This window comes from Gallus gallus, chromosome 2 (genome assembly GCF_016699485.2).
Source record: "Gallus gallus isolate bGalGal1 chromosome 2, bGalGal1.mat.broiler.GRCg7b, whole genome shotgun sequence".
Lineage (NCBI taxonomy): Eukaryota > Metazoa > Chordata > Aves > Galliformes > Phasianidae > Gallus > Gallus gallus.
The window spans coordinates 114,509,882-114,531,571 of record NC_052533.1 but is presented as its reverse complement, the minus strand read 5'-3'; the positions used below and the strand labels follow the sequence as shown (position 1 = coordinate 114,531,571).

At 41.9% G+C, this 21,690-nt stretch overlaps 2 protein-coding genes across 11 annotated transcripts in view; one reads left to right on the top strand and one right to left on the bottom strand.

The window, feature by feature from the left end:
* Positions 1 to 217: 217 nt before the first annotated feature.
* MTFR1 (mitochondrial fission regulator 1) lies at positions 218 to 21,632 on the bottom strand. Of its 9 annotated transcripts, none has more exons than XM_040675085.2 (8): positions 21,091 to 21,632; positions 16,702 to 16,841; positions 13,552 to 13,650; positions 7,715 to 7,833; positions 5,074 to 5,315; positions 3,058 to 3,310; positions 2,716 to 2,884; positions 218 to 1,838 (listed from the first exon to the last, which is right to left on the bottom strand). In XM_040675085.2, exons 1-8 carry the CDS (start codon positions 21,245 to 21,247, stop codon positions 1,779 to 1,781), a joined length of 1,239 nt encoding a protein of 412 aa, XP_040531019.1. In that variant the 5' UTR covers positions 21,248 to 21,632; the 3' UTR covers positions 218 to 1,778. The 9 variants fall into 9 exon arrangements, with proteins under 9 accessions (XP_040531019.1, XP_015138210.1, XP_040531068.1 ...); XM_015282724.4 differs by having other exon boundaries at positions 21,519 to 21,632; XM_040675134.2 differs by lacking the exon at positions 21,091 to 21,632 and adding an exon at positions 20,954 to 20,984.
* ARMC1 (armadillo repeat containing 1) overlaps positions 21,175 to 21,690 on the top strand; it is a 30,802-nt gene continuing 30,286 nt past the window's right edge. For both annotated transcript variants that reach the window (XM_015282726.4, XM_025147335.3), the window contains exon 1: positions 21,175 to 21,417. The gene's annotated coding sequence lies outside the window, so the exon portion shown is untranslated. The remainder of the gene's footprint in view (positions 21,418 to 21,690) is intronic.

Here is a 21,690-nt window from a genome sequence, read left to right as displayed (position 1 = left end):
TCGGGGGAGAGGAGTGAGTGCCACAGCAGTGCATGCAGGGACTGACCAGAACCTCCAGGTGGGTACAAGGAGTGTATGAGAAGCTTCAGGGTAAGTCAGTCCTGTTCCAAAACAGGTGCAGGCTGCCAATGTATTTTTAGTCACTGTCATAGAACGTAGACTATACTTGACTGTGGCTGACATCATTTGTAGAGTACCACAAATCACATACCCAGTATTTATTTTAAATGCTTTTAATTTTATATTAACGGCAACGGAGCATTAAATACAAAACACCCAAAATTAACTTTTGAAGAAGTGTTGTAAAGGCGTTTAAAAGAACATGGAATATTGAATGGCCTATCAGTAGAACTGATGGCAGAGCGTTCTGAAAAGGATTTATATTGTGTACATATTAACATCGTTTCAAGTTTCACACCAGAAGACATCCTCCTTGATCATACAACCTACATCCCGGTTACAAGCAGCAGCAAAGCTTCAGTCGTCATCAGTAACCTCCCAGGAGCCATTCACTTGTTTTTACTTCCAATGTGCTCTGTTTCTCTTTTCCTAGAGAACAGCAGCTCTAAAAGGCACTTGTACTTGTTTGAGTAGCAGGCAGACCGTGGAGTAGCCACACGTAGCTCTTCTGAGCCCAGCTGCAGTCAGAGCAAACCCTGGCTTCGCTTAGGTGTGCAGCAGTTACAGCTCCCTGGTTGCTCAGCAGCTTTTCTCAATCTGAATTCTGGTTCTAGCTTCAGTCCTGCACGTTTGTGGACAGAGGCATAAGGGTTGGACAGCAAAGTAGCTCTGTGCAGGTCTGCCAGCAAAGAACTGCTATGGGAAATCTCTGAAGGACTTCCCCCGAAAACCATTATGTGCAACAGCTTCAACCGTGGCCACCCGCAAAGAGGACCACGAGGGCTTGTGCAATCCCCAACAGCTCAAAGCCTACCCGGTTGGGAATACAAAGGTGTCTGTAACCATCACTTAGCACGGCTGAGGTGAGCGGTATACTTTGGGCAGCTCGCACCCCCTGCTACTTTCTGCCTTTTTATCTACACCGCTGCTGTGCTGGCTAACGCCTGCTCTGACAGTCATCGTTTCTCTCTGCTGCTCCCTCCTGCTTAGTTCAGGTTTGCTGCAATAGCAGCACTGAGGGCCCCGCAGCACTGCACTCTATGCTGGCCACAAGATGGTAAGTGTTGCTATCTTACCGCTGCAGCTCTGTGCTGCTACTAAAAGTCTCACACCAGGTGACTTCTGCAGCAGATTTCAGGTTTTTCTTTGTTCAGAACGAAGCGGAATGTACTCAGTTTTTTTTGGGAGGGGGGCTAAAATTTGCTAAAATGAAGTTTAAAAGAAACACTGACTTTTTCCATGTCAGTATCAAAGTAAACACTGTAGTGCAAGTTACCATTAGAGCTCAAATGAGTGATTAACGTAAGGAAATATCGCTGTCATTATTAACATGTACACAATGTTTTAAGGCAGTCAGTTCTACACAAGGAATGGCGTAGAGATAACATAGTGTTACTGAACAAATACCATCATGTAAGTCTACATAAAAGCCAGGTTTGGATACAAAAATTAATACCTGAGTATAAGGTCGAATTTATTCCTTGTGGTAAATCACATGCAAACATGCACCTCAAACTTCATGTTTAGTTCCTCAATTTTACATTTCACATCAGTTTTCTTCTGCTTTGCATAAGACCACTGGGCGCTAATGCTATTTGCAACACGGGAGACTTCAGACAAAGCAGCTTGACAGTCTTTCACGTGGTCATCTCAGAACATTACGATTTTTCAATTAAAGTCTTCATTTTTCCTGTAGACTTCAGCATGTGCGGTCCAAACTGAGAAGAAAACCAGAAAGGCACTGATTGCTTTCAGCAGAGACCCAGCTGAACTATTACCCATCCAAGGTGTACGTAAAACCAGAACCTGGGCAGTGGTAATCTCCTTTATGAGCTTGCTCCTCTGCAAACGTTGCCAACTCAGCCTTTTATCTTAAAGCCCTGATGCTGGAAACAAAGGATTGATGTGGGGGGAAAATATAGCCCTGAAGTTGTGAAGAACAGCCCAAAAGTTAGTGACCTGAAAGGCCTAAGCCAGAAGGCAAGTCAGTCAGTCAGCATTAATAAGCTGAACTACTTGCAAGTCCTGAGACTTTGAGGCTCAGAAGTCTTACTTTTCTCAAACTAATTCAGAGTACAGCTAACTCTTTTGGTTAAATTGCTTTAGATTTTGGAGTTTTACACTTTCTTGTTCTGATTCTATAGCACAGGGCTTCGAGGGCTGCTTACTAACATCACTGATCTACATTATCTTGTTTTGTAAGTAAACGCTTTGAAATGGCACATGCACTCCCACAGTGGTTAAGGTTGGTAGTAACAGGCAAACACAGTTCACATTTGTTTCTGGTATGAGCCCACAGGAATCAAGTATTTACCATACCACATTTCATTGCAGCAGGAGATTCTTGTTTAAAGAAGAAAACTTGAGAAGGGATTTTTAAATCTTGAGCCAAACCAGCGCACAATCCTGAGAGCTGATACTAGAAACAAAATGTGACTGCCACAAATCCTAACATATCAGCAGTACTTCATGGAGTTTTGTGGGTAGGTTTGTTAATTCCTTGGTATTTCTGTCTGTTGGCAGAAAGATTTATTGGGCTTACCAGGCAACGAGCAAATGATGATTTGTCCAAGCAATCAGAAGCACAATACTCACCAGCACCACTTCGGTCTTCGTGTTCGTTTCAGACTTGGGAATTACTTTGTCACTTTCACTTTGGCTATCCCTTCGGTATCGGTAAGCAAACTTCTTTTTGAGTGCTTCTGCTATTAAAGCTGCAGGATCTGTGGGGTCAGCTACCTTCGGTTTTGTATCTCCCGATGATCTGGAAAGGTAATTGAGAAACCTCAGCGTAGCCCAAAGATTAAGAAGTCATGAATTCATTTCTATTCTCGTTTGTCAAATGTTACACTGTCATCTCCCCCAAGCTAGAACAGTTCTCAGCCATAAAAGCAAACTGTTAATGCAAAAGTAAGTAAATATAAACAAACATCTTACTTTTTCACCGAGCGTAGTTTCACACTGTTCATGTCTTTGAGGATTTCTAGCATGTTTGGTATTTCAGGCTTCTTCGGCCCATTTTCTGTCGGAATCGGGCCAGAGTTTGTTTTCCTGTTTTTCCGTTCTCTGATGAGCTCAATGGCAGACATGCTTTGCTGCAGAGCTGGGGGAGGGAGCGGTGGAGGGGGAGGCGGCGGCGGCGGCGGTGGCACACAGGGGACAGCAGCTGAGGCAACAGGGCTTAGCCCAGCTGCAAACAAAACACGTATCACGTCAGTTTCCGTGTAAATACCCCTTATACCTCACAAATACTCTGATAAGAATATGATTAAAATAGCTTCAGTTGTCTCTCTGCCTTCTTTAGATTGTCGCATGACTTCTTAAGTTGATATCAGTGAAAAGCCACATCAAAATCCTTCCTTGAATTCCCAGTTCAAACTGCACTGGGACGGATGTCACCGTGTCTTTCAAATCAAATCCAGCTTTTAACATTATCAGTATTTCACTTACTTCTGAGAGGCAGGCCCTGAGCTGGACATTATAGAACCGTCTGAGTTGGAAGGGACCTTTAATGGTCATCTGGTCCAACTCCTCCCCTGTAGTCTGCCATGTGCGTGATGGTTATTCCAGTTTATCACCAGAAATTACCGTATGAGACTTTAAAATGTATATTACAGAGCTTAAATCGTGCTTAAATTCAAGCTTAAATTCCAGCTCTTTGAGGTTACAGATTTTTTTAGGACAGCCAATCATGTCTGAACTACCTTGACTTGATATTTCCTCTCTCTTTAGATTAAATAAAGTTACAGCAGTAGAAATCACCAATACGTGAAGAAACCTCTGCTGAAATGCACCCCTAAGAAACTGCTAAAACCAGGCTATGTCAGAGTTTTGAGGCCTAGAGTATCTAGTATAAATATGTATACAGACAATACAGGAGGCTATTCTGCGTCAGGGTATTCACACACAACTGTTACCACGTTCTACCACAAGAGGGAGGTAAAGATGATAAAGTCACACCAAAATTTAAGTTTCCTCATACATGAAGGAAAAGGGAGAATGAGGAAAATTAAGGTCCTGTGGGACTTTCTCCAAGAACTACAATTCAGGAATGAAACCAAGTGACCTTTAAAACTGTTTCACCATTTTGTATTTGAACAGTTAAGGAAGAATCAGTTCACAAGCAAAAACTAAACAAAACCACGAGGACAGGCAAAACAAAGACTTGGTAGGAGTCAGTGAGAACTGAATGGCTGCTATCTGCAATTGGCAACGGCTCTCTCTCCCATTAACCTTTGCAGATTGGAGACTCAGAATTGGATGGACAGTGGTGGTTAGTTGTGAGGGAAAGAAGGAAAAGTTGTTATGGTGCTTACTACAGGAAACGACTTCCATGAGAACAGTGTATCTGATCCCAGAAAACAAGCTCCTTTTCTGCTATTTATTTCATAAGCTTGAGATATATACTACATCTTCCAGAAGCATAATCAGCCTCTTACATGACTATGTGACTTACATGACTATATATACATGGTATGAGATGGTCTACTTCCAGGTAGGAAGATTTAGGTCTTAGTAGTTATTTAACTTGGTTAAATCCCAGCTGTTTATCGTTAGCTTTGCACTGAAAGCTGCTAATACTTCTTTTCTCATCTGCAGATTGGAATTCTGATGAGCTTTCACAGAAACGCCCCATCCCTGGAGGCATTCAAGGCCAGGCTGGATGTGGCTCTGGGCAGCCTGGTCTGGTGGTTGGTGACCCTGCACATAGCAGGGGGGTTGAAACTCGATGATCATTGTGGTCCTTTTCAACCCAGGCCATTCTGTGACTCTATGAAATACTCTGTATCCCTCCATTAAGGTGCTATGTCCATCTACCAACCTAACCAAAGCAGTATGCAGAGTGTTCAGTGTTGCAGTATCTCACAAAAATGACTTAACGCTGTACTGAACGTAAAGAAGACAATTCATTAAGTAATTTGTGCTAAGAGTACAGTACAGTAGATCTAATACCTGCTGTCAGGTTCTGTTGTTCTTGCAAGATAACAATTTTGGCTATTTGTGCTCTTAAAGTGGCTAGTTCATTTTCCAGAGCACTGATCTTCTGCATAGCTTCTTCATTTGCAATTACTGTGCTCCTGGGTGCTGGTTCTTCGTGTAACAGGTTTGGTACGGAGTCCTGTCTGCCCAAGGAATGTCCAGGCTGATGTAGTTCACCTGGAAGGGGCTGGGCTGTTTTCGACCACACTTCTGACCTGTAACAAAAAACACCAGAAAATTCTTCTTTAGAGGCTTTCCGATCAGTAAAACCTAAAGCAAACCAAGAACAGAAGTTGAAGGACTGACAAAAATTGTCTTCACACCAATCACTTCCACCAAAACATTATATAGCTTAAAGTAAGTAAGAGCCTTGCATTCCTTCTGGCTGTATTACTGGCTGGTGTTTCTTCTCTTTCTACCTAGCCAGCTTTGTAAGGAGTACTGGATTTCCAGAGGGAAAAGGCATTAATTCCCTCCTGCCCCAAATCTACTCCTCTGCCTCATGCCTATTTTATTTTCTGTTGAAATTAAGATTTAAATTTGTTTTGGTCCAAATTCTACTATATTTTTTCCATAAGCTGCCAATAGTCATTGGTAGTTGATTCCTTTAAAGAAGGAAGAGTTTGTTAGTTCTGTGGCATGTTTTCATATTGTTTCTAAACCTCTGGACTTCTGTTCCATTTCTGCTCTCCTTTTTATCAGTGGTGGGAGAATGGAGCACATAGAACTTGATGCTGCTTATCAATAAATAGGAGGGGATCTTATGTCAAGGTTTCTAAGAACAAACACAACTATAGAGAAATAAAGCTTCATACAATTTAGGACAGTCTGTGAGCTTCCCTTCTTCTCACAAAGAGCAAGAACACTCAACTCTGCTGCCTTCACACATGAAGGCAGAAGCTATGTTAAACACAGAGATTATTGAACATCTGCAATCACCAACAGTGTATATTCATTGGTGACAGCAACATCTTAAAATGGGCTGAGTAGAGCTGATACAGATTAATGATAATGGGTAATCATAAATCAGATCACCTCACTGTAGCATTTGATAGACAATTGAGTCTTCCACAACACTGACAGAAAATATCAGACATTATCCAGAGGAGCTGTGGGTGCTCCAACCATGGAGGTGATTAAGGCCAGGTTGGATGAAGCATTTGAGCAACCTGATCTAGAATGACAGAGTCATTGTCACGGAGTTATCTAGATAGATCTGTGCCCATTAAAACCACGACAGTCATCAAAGTTGGAAAAGACCTCTAAGATTATCTAGTCCAACCATTAACCCCTCACCACCACGCCCACTAACCCGTGTCTCTCCAGCCTGTTCCAATGCTTGACCACTATTCCTGAGAAGAAATTTTTTCTAATACCCAACCTGAACCTCCCCAGGTGCAACTTGAGGCCATCACCTCCCATCCTATCACTGTTACGTGGGAGAAGAGGCCAACCTCCACATCACCACAACCTCCTTTCAGGCACTCGTAGAGAGGTCTCCCTTGAGTCCTCTCCAGGCTGAACAATCCCAGTTCCCTCAAGTGCTCCCCATAACACTTGTACTGCAGACCCTTCCCCAGCTTCGTTGCCCTAGTGGATAGCAACCCTGCCCACAGCAGCAGTTTTGGAACTTGGAAAGCTTGGAAAACTGAAAAATACCTTATGTACGCTGCACTACATAGCATCATGCACAGTTGTGCATGATGCTATGTAGTCCACACTGAAAACGTTCATGTTTGCTAAGTAAGTCACCTGCAGTGCTTCATTAGAAGCTTACATTGCCTTAAGGTCAGTATTTACGTAGAGGATTCTTTTAGTCTGAGCTCATATCTACCTGTCCCACCCTGCACCACCACACTTTGCATGCAGGCACTTCAGCAGTACATCACTCCTACAGTTTCTGGAAGGTTAGTCTGAACTAAAGCTTTCTCTGCACTACACAACTGTACCCCTGGTTCAGGCTGGTGTGAGCAGTCATTTGGGTAAGTTAGAAAACAGAACGTCATCATTTTGGTCAACCTGTTTCATGCAGCTACGGTGCTACGCAGTACTCCCTGTCCAACACCAGAAGTATCTATGCTATAATTCTGGACACAGGTACTCACACGTTTCCCTGCCAGTCTTCATTATAACGATGAAGATAAAATATAAATTGTAATTTTAAAATTATCTGCTGTAGAATGCAAAGCTCTAACCAGAAGGATGAAAAATGATGTGACAGTGACTGGATTGTCAGAATGATCACTGCTGTTAGTCAGGAAGCCTTACAATACCTTGCCCCACACTAATGAAACCTCTGGAGAACTAGAGAAGAATCAGTGCAAGCAATTGTACCATACCAGAGTAGACATTTTTTGTGGAAACAAGGTTGTGCGAAGCTTATCTCTGAAATAAATACGTTAATAAAACCTACAGCCTTCTCTGTTCTCAAACCAGTCTTTCATTCATAATCCTGTTATTGTAATCTCTACTTATTCTCTCCCAGTTCCTGCATTTTCTATCTCCCAGTCCAGAAGTGCTCTGCATTAATTGTAAAGCACAGAATATTCTCATTGGAGAGAACCTGGTTCTTTTGTTCAGCTCATAACTTCAAAGAGAAAATCCAAGTGCATACCTGAGCCTTGTAGAGACTTCGCCTTCCTCTTGAGCAACCCATCCCACATCTGCAAAGGAAGCCACTGCATCTTCTCTAAATTGATGAGGATGATTTCCTTCTGCGGCTTGAGAAGTAAGCTAAATTTTAAAGACAAGATTGAAAGTTTTAGAAACATTATTCCCAGTCTATTTCACAGTTGTTTTATCCAATACTTTTAGTGAGGCTGCACGTAACTATTAACACATACATGCACAAAACACATCAAGAGACTCAGTACACTTGTTACTGTCCTGAGCTTGGTGTAAAATCTCACACACTGTTCAATCTAATCTGAATATTTTACAGAAATTATATTGGTTGTTGAGATTCATGACTAGCTACACGTACTATGGCATGACACTCAACATTAGAAGTCCAAAGCAAATTGTTACCTTAATGACAAACATCAACACTCTGAAGTACTCTGTTGTACTAACTCCAATGTTTTAATGACATTCACGACCAGTAGTTCAAAAAGAAAATAATTACTACTTCTACCTATTAATCTTTTACACTAACTTAGTATTATTGTGACAGAGAAATTGTAGTAGTGTGTTTCCCTTCCCCTACAACTTCAGAATTTCTGTATGAGACTTAAGCCATGTCTGTTACACAGGGAAAAAAAATCTCCTTCTACCAACTCCATCATCACGAGGACTTTCAATGACAGCTATGACAGATCTATAATGGAATGAATAAACTATTTACTAAAAAATCTCATTTACAGCATGCCAAACAGACTGTTCTGCAGCACAGTTTTGCTGCTAGCTTTATAGCTTTCTGAAGCCAAAGGTGAACAAGGCTCAAGAGACTGGAACAGTTCTTCCATTTACGGTTAAGTGACCCAAATGGAAATCTGACAAATTGTCTGGGCCATCAATATATGCTCCATAACTACAACTATACAAAATGGTTTCAAATCTACTTTCAAATATCAGCTGCTTCCCCAGGCCACACAAGGACATGTGTATTCAGTCCAGTGACTGAGGCCAGCCTGGTCTCTGTACTTTAGCAAATAAAAGCTACTGAAATACCTTTCAGTAATTCCTCCTGCTCTGTTTGCTGCCTTTAGTTATTTATTTCCAGTGTGACTACGCCACCTCTATTGCATATGTTACATATAATCCACGTGCCAAATTTGCACGTGAAGTGTTGCAGGTGTTTAAGTGCTGGTAGTGGCAGAGAAGCTACTAACATTGACAAAGATGGTGGTATCATTTAATAGTCTCTTAAAGACTGCCCTGATTCATCCTGCTAGCACTTAAAGGCAACTCACTCCTCTAAGAAGAAACTACAATGAAGCAGCAACCATGAAATGCTAGCACTATTGTAAACCATTTACGAAGAACACGCACACATATTTTAGTTGTAGCCTTTGATACACAAGTTCCAGAAATACAGAAGTTCTGTTTTTGTTGTTATTTTTTTCTTCCCCTAGGAGTTGTCACAAACAGCTTTGGAAATTGAGATTATGAGGTGAAGATGACTACTCTTGCAACTTGTGTGTGAGCCTTTATCACAGCTCCTAGGAGTATATATTGGCATTGCTCGAGCATTTGGAAACAACAGGGTTTTTTCCAGGTAGCATCAGCACAGATGGTAATATGTTATCACGTTAACAGTTGTGCCTAATACCATCACAGCCTGCCTCTCTTCAGAACAGTCTGGAGCATGCTGTATTGCATGTCAGGACTGTCATTGTTTGAGGTTTCCTTGGATTTTTTTCTTCTTTTTTAAAATAAAATTATCACGACCACTGCAGATGCATTAAAGCTAACAGTAATTAAAAACCTCTGTAATACAGCAGCTGCTTCTTGCAGGCCATTCCAATTTTCCTAATGGCAATGGCCGTGTGAGGAACTATTACCACAAAAAGGCTGAAGGTACATTTAAATAAAGGTATTACATGTACTTGCATCAGAAATCATTTTAGAAAGCAACAGTAAGGAATGCATTTACCACAGCCAGGTTTCTTGCATCATGAGATAAGTAACTTCTAATCCAACATCCAGTAGCAAGCCTTCTGTTACACTGTGATGCAAGTTACTTCTTACTTTTTTATTCATATTTACACGTAAAGAGAATCTGCTTGTTCCATATGCAGATGTTTCTTTCCTCTATCCCTATAAATGAGAAGGCCTTCCACAGAAGTGGGTTCTGAATTTCAAGTTGAGGCAAGATTTTTAATTGAGCTTGGAAGTTAAAAGCCAGCACTCATCTCTTAAAACTTTTGCTTGTCTGTAGAACGATGTTTAAAGAACCCTGCTGAATGCCCTCCAGCACATCCTGGCTGAGGAACATTTGGACAACTGCTCTGCCAACGCCTGAAATGGAGAAATCACCGCTGAAAACAGAGGCCCAATTCTATTAAACACTGGATGGCAGGGATTGGATGAAGGAGTAGAATTAGCTTGCTTTTCTTTCTCTGGGTAATGTATAGCTGTTTCCCCAACCTTTTCCTTCACAGACTTTTTTCCTTCTTTAGTGTGTGTCTGTGCTTCACATACACGTGTGTGCATGCAGACAAAGAATGTGTGAAAAACAAAACCACACTGAACTGCTTTTAGCTGGTGTCAAAATAGGGTTCCTACCTCTTGTTGGCTCCAACAAGTGGAAAGTAGGACAAATACTTTTACACATTTAAGAAAGAACAAAAAACTCAAGTTTCAAATTACTAATAGACTTGCATATTAAACATTTGGAAATACTTCTTCAGGACAAACTTGCTATGATTTTTCAGGTTAGCACTGATGTTTGCTACATTCACATCAATTCCTTAGGAAGCATGTATTCAATTATAAGGTGTGTATCAGAAAAGTAAGAGAAGCATGGGACTACAACAGAGATGTCATATCTGGAAGACGCTGGATTGGTAACACTGGAAGAGGAAGGCTCCCATCTTCAGTGTATTTGTTTGTTTGTTTGAATCTACCTCAGCTATATTGATGCTCAACTTTTTTTCCTCCTAAAGACCACAGGTAAATGTAAAACATGACATACAAAACAGCTTTACGAACCACCTTCATTTGTTCATGCCATATACACTCAAGTTCTGCCACTGCTTCCTGAATCCATGAGCTGCACTTAGCAATAAATACTGATGAGGACAAAATCCACAGAGACAAGTACTACAGCAGTCACACACCTCAAGCATGCGAGGAGAAAAGAATGAACATAAACAGAGATGCTCTTTCAATACCTTCTATCCATTTATCATAAGAAAATGAAAGCCTGTAGAATGTTTATTGGTCTCAGATAAAGTTAGAAACACCGGTGGTATGCATGCACCCCCAGATGAGGCAAGTATGGTTTGCTTTGGTTTCTGGATAAAGTGACTTACAGCAAAGTTCAGTGCATGGTCCTTTCATAATATAGCTAAAGCTGGCAAGAAAGAAAAAGGAAGAGACAGCTATAGGAAAGCCACAGTTGCAACAGCATAAACGGGATCAAGACTGGTACTGAACTTCACTACAGAATCTTAACACTGAGATAAAGAAAAAGATAGATGTTAGCATCACACTTCTACATGTTCAGCAGTTTATAAACTGAAACAGTTATAATTATTCTCAAATATATTATAAAAAGCCTGCATCAACCATCTAAAATTTAATATGCATTAAGACCCCATTTTGTAATATTTCAAATTCAATCAACCATGACAATGGCAAGGAAGGGTTCCTAAAAGCAGAAATACATCTTATAGAAGATGGATGTTTATATTTAGTGTGGACAAAATCAAAGCAAAGCTAACTTTTCATATCTTTACATTTCAACACTAAAAGTATTCTGAAAAAAAACTCCCCGGATGCACCTCACAGCTCTCAGCAAGTACATAAAACCAGAATGTCTTCTTCTGTGTACTGTACTGAGAGAAGGCATTATTTGGCTAATTTTTTACAAAGAAATATTCTCTCCCCTTGTATAGCTTTCACAGCAGGGTGAATCAGACTCAGCGCAGGACTGCACTTTTTCAAGTATGAGGCACACACAGCTGTACTTACTGCTGGCATAATCACTCTTAGTTATATACCTAAACGCTCAAATTCAGCATGCCATTTTGTTGTCCTTCCCACTTGCACAACCCCCCCTCCAGCAATGTATACATTTATTATTTCACGTTTCTTGAAGCCACTTATGATGGGAGATACTTGGCCCTCAAGTCTCTCAGAGAGCAAAAATGTTAGCATGGCTTTTACTATCAGCACAAAAAGGCTTCTATGGTAATCGGAACTATTTGATTTTTCCAGGCTTATTTTAAATTCAAATACTATTCATACATCTCATATAGGACACAGAGAGTAACATAAGAGTGAAAAAATTAGCTATGTAAAAATTACCTTGCCTTAGTATGGCTGATGGTTCCCACCATTCATCTTTGTGTTCTCCTGTCTCGTTCAACCCAAGAAACATTCCTCCCTCAGCATGACTTTCGAGCATTAAATCTCTGCAATTCTATACCCATCCCCTATGCACAGCATTCTCAGAGTTGGAAAGATCCTGTGCAACAGCTTTCACTTTCCCATCTGTTCCCGAGCAACTTGTTATAAAAAGCAAGGGTTTCTCCTCCTTAAGTTTTTGCCCTTGCTCTTTAACCTCCCAGTAGTTGCAGTCAAAGTTACAAGATAACAAATGAGAAAGCTGCACAGCATGGACGTTCCCCTTTCACCTATGATGTGTCAGCCTCCTACAAAAACAAAAAAAACCAAGAAGGGTACTCATGTTATCTTGTAACTAATTTTTTTACTTTCTTATAAAGTTCTTTACTTTCCCCAGTATTTTTACATAACTGCCCACCTTTGAATGCCTTTTAAGCCTAGTCTTTAGTACTGATTTTCAGAAGTAAGTTTCAAATGTTTTTCTCTTAAGAATTGATATTTTTTCCTAGAAATAACTTTTTAAAACTGTATGTTCTTGGCTGCATTAAAAAAGGGGTGGCCAGGAGGGAGAGGGAGGGAACTGTCCCCTTCTACTCAGCTCTTGTGGGGCCCCATCTGGAGCGCTGAGTCCAGGCCTGGGGCCCCCAGTACAGGAAGGACGTGGAGCTCTTGGAGTGGGTCCAGAGAAGGGTCACTAAGGTGATCAGAGGGCTGGAGCACCTCTCCTATGAGGAAAGGTTGAGGGAACTGGGCTTGTTTAGCTTGGAGAAGAGAAGGCTCCCGGGATATCTCATTGTGGCCTTCCAGTACTTGAAGGGAGCTTATAAACAGGAGGGGAACTGGCTGTTTACAAGGGTGAATAGTGATAGGATAAGGGGGAATGGCTTTAAACTGAGGCAGGGGAGGTTTAGGTTAGATATTAGGAGGAAGTTTTTCACGCAGAGGGTGGTGAGGCACTGGAACAGGTTGCCCAAGGAGGTTGTGGATGCCCCATTCCTGAAGGCATTCAAGGTCAGGCTGGATGTGGCTCTGGGCAGCCTGGTCTGGTGGTTGGCGACCCTGTCCACGGTTGGAGGGTTGGAACTAGATGACCACTGTGGCCCTTTTCAACCCAGGTCATTCTATGATTCTATGATTTTAGAAGTTCCATTTTCTTCAGGAAAACAGTTCAAGTTTTGTTATGTGTGTTACAGCAACACTGGTCAGCATTTTAGGCAGTACATAGAAGAGTCCATAGTAGGTAAAAATCTGAATTGGAAGTGAGAAGAACTGAAGAAAAGTATTCTCCTATATGGCAGGTTTATCTAATTCTGCTTTCACGAACCCTCAAGCCAATTTATTTAAATGAGCCGTAGATTTCCTTAAAATCTTTTGATGCAAGAGTAAATCAACTTCATCTGTACATTGAAACTTGTGTTTTAAACTGTTGAGACTGCCTACCTGAAACTGAACTCTTGGACACTGTATTAGAGAAAGGTTAGTACCAATTTTTCTTACAATACTCCGAGATGAACCATACGGCTTGCTTGACCAAAGTACCTATTGGGAAGAAAAAAAAAAAGTCAGATGTTAGATAAAAAAACTAATCACCATATTGGAACAGTTCTCCTTTATCCTCCTGTACTATGCTTGTACTAAATGTACATATGATTTAGAAGTTATTCGTTTCTTGCTAGGAATACAGTGCACAGTTATGACTGTTTAAGTTCAAGACAGCCTTTACATTAAGTTTAAATTCAAAGCAATAAATCTAGTAATGCAGTAGGATTCAAAAGATGTGATCTTCAAAAGCAAAATTTGCCCCTTTTTAACACAATGAGGAATTTGCACTGAGTCATACACTGCTTTTTAGGGTGTTTTATGAAAATACATTCAATCATGAAAAATCCAGCATCACAGAATCATGGAATGGCTTGGGTAGGAAGGGAACACAAGGATGATGGATCTCCAATCCCCCGCCACAGGCAGGGCCACCAACCTCCACTAGACCAGGCTGCCCAGGGTCCTATCCAACCTGGCCTTGAACACCTCCAGGGTGTTATGGAATTTCACATTCCCCAAATCATTTTTTTTTTTTTTAAAGTAAGAGCTCTTCTAACACAGGAACAGTATCTACGAGTCTTAATAGAAACTGACTATAAGCTGGTACAAGGTAGAATGTGCAACTGTGGAATTAAGGAGAAAAGTGGAAAAACTAAATACTTGATAATTCAAATGCCCTAACATACAAGATCATGTGGTTAATAAACAATTAGAACGCTGTCTGGTAATTAAAAATACTTGGACAATATTTACTTCTGACTGTAGATACAAATTTACTATTCAGATCTTAGGTTTTAGAGGCTCGTGGCTTTAAGCAAACTCAACACCCTGTTAGAAGGTTGCCCCAAACAGAAATCTTAGTATGAGTAGCATGGATCAGATCTATTGAAACAACTCTGATATGGCATGGCTGTACTGCTTGTGTGTTAGCGTAGTGATGCTGTGGGAGTTTCACACCACACCACTGAATAACTCTTTGATATACTACACAAAAATTGCTACTTGTAAAATTCAGAGGGTTCTATTAAGAACAAAATATTATGCTTCACAGTATTTATCCCCAGATTATACTATTTCAAAAACTTCACAAAAACATTTTGCTTAGTTCTATACTGAAGCATCTTTCTTTCCTCTGACTTTAATGGAATGTATACATTTTGACAAAATAAATGCACATATGCACAGCACATATGCTGTGCTAGATTTCCACATCAGATTCTCATCGTTGCCAATGATCTGCTCAGACTCAATTTTTCATTATAGGAAATACAAACTCTCTTGCTTAATACCAGTTAAGTTTGAATAGTTTTTTTCAATCTACAGAATCCTCTCCGGGAACTGCATTTTAGATGCCACAAAGAACAACCTCCCATTTGGGATGACCACATTATTGTAGTCTATACAGCTGAACAAAATGCAAGTAGATTGGAGCCCTCAAGAATAAGTCACCGATAAGCAGTAGTGCAGTAATAGAGTCTCACCATTCACAGTAGATTCTGCTGCTAAAAGCAGAATAGTTGACAACAGCCTCAAAGTGATGTTGCATTGGAAAAAAATACTTGTCAAGGGAATGCTTGATTAATTATGGAAGTACTTCCACAAGAGCAAAGAGCCTGGACTACGTGCCGTATTGCCAACCTAAGTGCAGTACATTTCAAACAAGCAGTAAAACTTGTTTAGAGATTGCTCAGATCACAGACAAAAGGTTGACTGGGACCCGTATCCTCCATAATATTTGGTGCCTAAATGCATTTCAGGTTTTTAATGACTCAGTTTGGGTGATTCAAGATATGCCTAGACAGTATTTTCAGAAAACTGCACACAAGTTGTGCCTCAAGGTATGCCAATAAAGTCGGCACTGCCCAGCTGAGCTAATAAGTCTCAGCATTGCTCTAGTCCTGTTCACACAGCTCCTTGTTGACTTGAAGCACTGGCAGAGCAAGTCTGCAGACTATTACTCAGTAATACCCTCTTATTGCATCAGTGTTTTACTGTTCTCCAGGATGGCTGACATTTGGAAATGTAACCACATTATCCCAGGCTTGAGACAAACAGAGAATAGGGGGAAAGAGAGATTAAAAACTTGTGTCCCCCCATTCAGACTAAAGATGTTGCTGACAGTAGCCATGCCAGCACTTACAGTAGTAAGCATATTCTTGTGCTCTGAATTTTCAGTGTTATGAAATCCATGTTATGTGTTATGAACTCCATGCAATCTCCGATTTAAGTTCTAATAAAATCCTAAAATACTGATTATTATGGGTAACCTACAACATATATCAGTTCTACTGTCTGCGAATTCCTGAGTGGTCTATCACAGTCATCAAAGTAAGAACCATCTTCAATAAGTACTGCACATACTGGGTAAGGAATTCCGTCTTATTAAAATATATTTATAACTTATCGAGATTACTGCATTGGAGACAGCAATTCTACTCAAAATAGCTTCCTAAAGATCCCAGCGAGACAGAAGATGATATGTAGCAAATCTCTCTCTCTGCTAAGCATTGACAGAAAACTCCCCATATTCTTTTGTTCAGGAGGAAACCTATGCAGGCACATTCCTCTATTTCCCTTGTGAAACACACAGCCATGTTGCTCTTCTATACAGTAACACGTTCAGGAGGAAAGGGGAGGCAATAATAATCATCATCTCAGTTTCATGGGGCTCTTTATATCTCTAAGATAAAAGCAAAGAAGTAAGGACTTGTAAGAATGAATTCCGTTGTCAAAAGTCAGTTGAAAATTTTCCTTCATCTTCAAAATACACATAAAAAAGGAGAACGAAAAGCATCATCTACACTGTAAACAGTTTACTGTTAGAGCTAGAAGGAACTACATGATATTTTTTAATGCATACATTACTCAGTACTTCAGCATCTTGAGTAGGGAACTGCATACCTGGTCAGCAATGCAGAATCATACAGATACTGAGTGTATTTAAAGTGCTCTGCTGGAATGGACAAGGGTGAACTAAAATATACAAAGTGCTTTCAATGCCTGATTTTCTGGAAAAAAAAAGAAAAGAATCAAGTTTGAAACACTTACTGATTCCATGTTAAGTCCAACTTGTTCAAAAATCATCCTCATAAAGCACTTAAACCAGCGAATCATCTGGACTGGAAAGAGTTCCTCCAAACCTGGATTTAAGCCTTCCAAACCTACAGGGCTGCAGAGGTTCCATAGTCCTGAAAAAAGAAACACGAAACAAACATTTTAGAAGCACGCCGTGGTCATACACAGAAGAAAATTGCTCCATGTATTTTAAAAACAAGCTTCTGAAGCAGCTGCTGAAAACAAGACACTTCCACACAATTCCCAGTACTGCAAAGTACAGTTATCCAGAAGACTGACCTAGTAGAGGCAACAAAGAGTTTTTGTAGTATGATTTTTAGGAAGTCAAAGCTGTTGCAAAGTTAATGATTAAAACACTGGGAAGATGACTGCTCACTTCAACTCGAATGGAATACCTGCAACCACGGACCAACACTATGATTCAAGGGCCACACTCCTAGCTGAAACTCTTCTCTATGCAAAAACAAACTCCAGAAAGCAGACCCCTTCTTCTCACTTACATTCTCTGACAGCTTTGTTGTTTCCCACAACAGAAACGTGGAAATATGACTAATAGAAGAAAAAGACAGGAAACAGTGTCGATGTGGGACCTGAAAATACTCAAGTGACTTATAAAGTTGGCCAGATTTCAAACCGTGTCTATTTATACATACTACCATCCACTAAAGATGTTTTTATTGCATATCTTTCCCTTAAACATGTTCTACACCAGTCACAACTTGGATGCCATTGAGAATTGTGTGCCATCTTAAAAAAAAGAAAGAAAGAAAGCAAAAGCTATAGCTTTAGGTTTACGTTTGTTTTGTGTATCAGGCTAGAAACAACACTCTGTTGAAGCACCCTGAAGGAAAGATTTGTAGCATGAACAACTGTGTTGCTAAAGCCATTACAGACAGAAGGATGACTAAGGCAACGCGGCAGCAAGGAACTGTTAGTTAGGAAGTTACAAAGTCAGGAGATGGAAAAGCTATGCAGTTTGAAAGTGCCCACAAGCATCACAATGAAATCATCGCTGTTTCCATTACAAATGTTTTCAGGTTGTTGTTTTTTTTCCCCCAGCAGTTAACAGTTCCTTAGTGAGAATCTACTTCTTGTGGAAACTTGGCAAGAACCATGCAGCCTTACAGGTTTTGTTTGGCTTTTTTCTTCCAGAGAGGCTTAAATACAGCAACAAAAATTGATATTAGTTTCTCATCATCACAGAAAGAATAACACGTTTCCTAACAGGACTTCCTTTTATTGCTGAATAACCCAGGAAAAAGCACTATTCTACCAGCTAGCAGAGGACTAACATCAGGTTTTTTTATTAAAAAGAGAACACAAAAATGAACCAATCATTAAGAGATTAAATGGAAAAGCAACAGGAAAGAATAACGGGCTGCCTATAAGCTGCAGTTCCTGACAGAGCCCCTCTCCATCCTTCCTGCAGGCTCACTTTAGGTACTGGAAGGCCACCATGAAATCTCCCCAGAGCCGCCTTCTCTCCAGGCCAAACAAGCCCGACTGTCTCAGCCTTTATTTGTAGGAGAGGCTCTCCAGTGCTCTGACCATCCTTGTGGCCCTCCCCCAGACCCAGTCCAACAGCTCTGCACCCTCCTCGTGCTGGGGGCCCCACGTCTGGATGCAGTACTGCAGGTGAGGCCTCACAAGGGCAGAGATGATTCCCTCTACCCTGATATATTGCTTTTTCAAAAGATAGCCAAGTTGTACCAAAATGCTGAGATGCAGTCAGTCAAGTTTTAGTAAGAAAATAAAGAAAAAGCAATGATAATTTTGGTTCTGATCAACTGGGAAGGTGAACTTTCTCCCAGACTATCCTGCACACTATTTTTCTTCACAAATCTCAGTTATTTCACAATTATTCTGCGTGCCAAGAGCAGAAAGGGTCATTTCACATGAAATGGGGGACAGCAAGAGTGAAAGTATTAGCAAATACCTTGTACATGTGCCAATCTCAGGAGTTAAACATTCATTGCTTTTAGTAACCTAGAATAACAGGTCCTTTAAAATACTGTTTGCTTTATCTGGTCTCTGACTTCTTCATTATCCTTTATTTTCCTGGTGCTCACTAAATTAAAAATAATAGTAGCTTAATTCCTTTGAAGCCTCCACAACTCAAAATGCTGCAATAAAATGCCCCAAAGTGATGGTAATATTACTACAAAATGTGATACTTCCATGTGCTTAAGCAAAACGATTATAATGGTAAGTAGTCGTCACAGGTAACATTCCCAGAAGAGGTTAGAGGAGAAATAACACAAAGAATGGCATTTCAGTGCATAAAGCAGGCAGGGTGGGAATACCACAGCTTGCTCACTTATACAACTCTATGTACACAAAAATTAACAGTGCTCAAGAGCTTTTTTTCTGATATGGAAGTGTGCAGAAATTCCCCGGTTCAGAAATGAGCAGTCCTACGTTTCTGAGTGCCGGGGTTCTCACTTTGGCCTCGCTGAACTCTCCTTTGCCCTCACCTCTCCCGATCACTTTTGGAGTTATCACTCAATATTTTCATATCAGATATCAGGCTACAAGGCTGCCAGATAACACCACTTCATCAAATGTTAATGAGATAAATACAAAGGCTCTGGGAGCTGTACACACAAGCACAGCAGTCAGCAAATAGGAAATGGAAATGAAACCCTTTGCCAGGCTCTCAAGCGGGTGCTACACATGGAAAATGCAAAGAAAGGAAAGCCAGATGCAACCGCTTTCAAACTGAAATATTTCTAAGTGGATAAATACAACACTGGAAAATACAAGTCCCTTTCAAACTATGAGTTTCCTCTCTTAAAAAGAAACATGATATTCATATTTGTCTCGCTAAGAGAAGTTTCTCGAAGTAAAATCCATGCAAAAATAAAAGAGAATGCTTTAATGCTCTTGGTGCAGCCACATATGAAGTGTAAACAAGACCATGAAAAATAAAAGGTCTAGCCTCTACACTGAAAGGGTATGCATAACATAAGCAAGTACTTTTGTTTCAAAGGAGTATGGCTTCAAAGAAGCACCAAGCACATAAAAAAGTTACATTAAAGAAAAAAAGCAGGTTCCTCCTTATTTCAGTAGGAAACTAGGCCAGGCATATCTTCAAAGTCTTTATGACTGACACCTGACCCACGCTCATCTAATGAAGTATATCCAAATTATATCCATCAGGAAGCATATTAAAGAATTAATAAAAAGGCAAAAACAGCAAAAAAAAAAATATATGGTTACAGGACACCAATTGGAGGGCAGAATCTTCTCATAAAGGAGCAGGCCATCTACCATATCACGGCACACCACTTACAAGCAATGGAGGTATTTAGCAGAGGTCAAAGCCAACTGCACAAGTCTGCTTTTTGGCTCGGAAGACGCCAAGAACGAAGTGCCCATTCCTTTGTGAAACACTTGTTTGGAAAGGTATGCCCAGGGGCTGATCCAAGTCAGCGGATACTACAGAGACAGCTGAAGGGTAAGTTAGTATCATCATGAAGTCTACAGCAAGAAATGAACACAATACGTGCATCCAAGAGAAGCAAAACTCTCCCCCATCTCTAAGCCAAGCAGTAAGGCGTTATACGAACAGAACCACACACCCACACTCTGCTGCCAGACTTACAGAGCTCCCCAGTCGCTGCTGTCAGTGCCACTCCTGCTACCGCTTTGAGAAGCAAGAAAACGCGGGTTCTATTAACAAAGGGGTGCCACTGCCCGGCAAAGCATTCAGAACGTTCTATGCTTTTTTCCGCCATAACGTCTCTTAGTAACAACTCCGGGCTCCCACACAGCGCGACTGGATTTCAGCCGGTGACCTGGCTGATTCTGAACCGGCGGCAGCTAACCGCTGCTTTAAGCCCTCCATACCCTCCCCGCGTTGTTTTGCTTTCCATAACTCGCTGCGAGCTGTCACCGCAACAGAAGAGGGCTTCACTTTCGGACAGCTTCAGTCCGCGAACAGCCGCGTCAGCCCCGCCTGGAGCCGGGGGAGCGCCAAGCCGGCTGCCCGCCCCGCACCTGCCCGCCACCGCCCCTCGGGGCCTCCCCGCAGCCTGCACCCCCACCTCACCTCACCTCACCCCACTTCCCGCCGCCAGGGCTCACCGCGGTGACAGCGACATACACCGGTGAGGCTCCGGCTGCCGCTCTCCCCTCACGCGCCGCTCCCGCCCCGACGGGCCGCGGGAAGCTCGGCAGGCTCAGAAGCCACCGTCACCACCGCCACACTCAGCCGCACTCTCACCCGCTTCTCCCACTGCGCTCGCGACCCCGCCAACAGCCAATCCGCGGCCGCGCCGGCACCCTCCTGACCAATAGCCGGCCGGCCTGAGGGGAGGCGGGACCTCAACCGCCCTTCGGCAGGCTGTCGAGCGACCTTACCCGGCAGCCACCGCGCCAGACCTTGTCCGCCGAACACGTGACCGGCCTCCGCCAATAAGAGGCGGCCCTGGAGGAGCTGCCGTTGGCTGCGTGGTTCGGCTGCTGCCCTGCAGTGGATGCTGGGCGATTTGGGGGAGCGGCGGCCTGGATCGCTCATTGGTGACCTAACGGCGCCTCTGAGGTGCCGCTGTAGGGAGCACTCAGGGCCTGGCCGGGGCGCGCGTCTTATTTCTGATGCTGAAAGCTTTGCTAAAGCTTTACTAAAGTACTTACTACTGTACGCGGGAGATGTAGGGCGAGCACCTGAGAACTCACAGCTCAAATGTGGTGAGTGGGACAGCCGGAACAAAATAAAAGCTCCACAATTTCAGAGGAATAAGATTAAAATCTTCTCATTTTAAAATAAATTTACCTGACCATTAATTTACCTGTCTAATTCTTTTGGACGAGGGATTAACTGCTTTGGGCTTCAGCAAGGGATTGCACACATATGCCCCCACGCCGAAAGCCTGCCGTGCTGCAATCGCTGAACTGCAGTCCCCGGCGTGCCTTGCGGCGCAGCCGCCGGCCAATCCCGCCTCACTGACAACAAGGCGCACC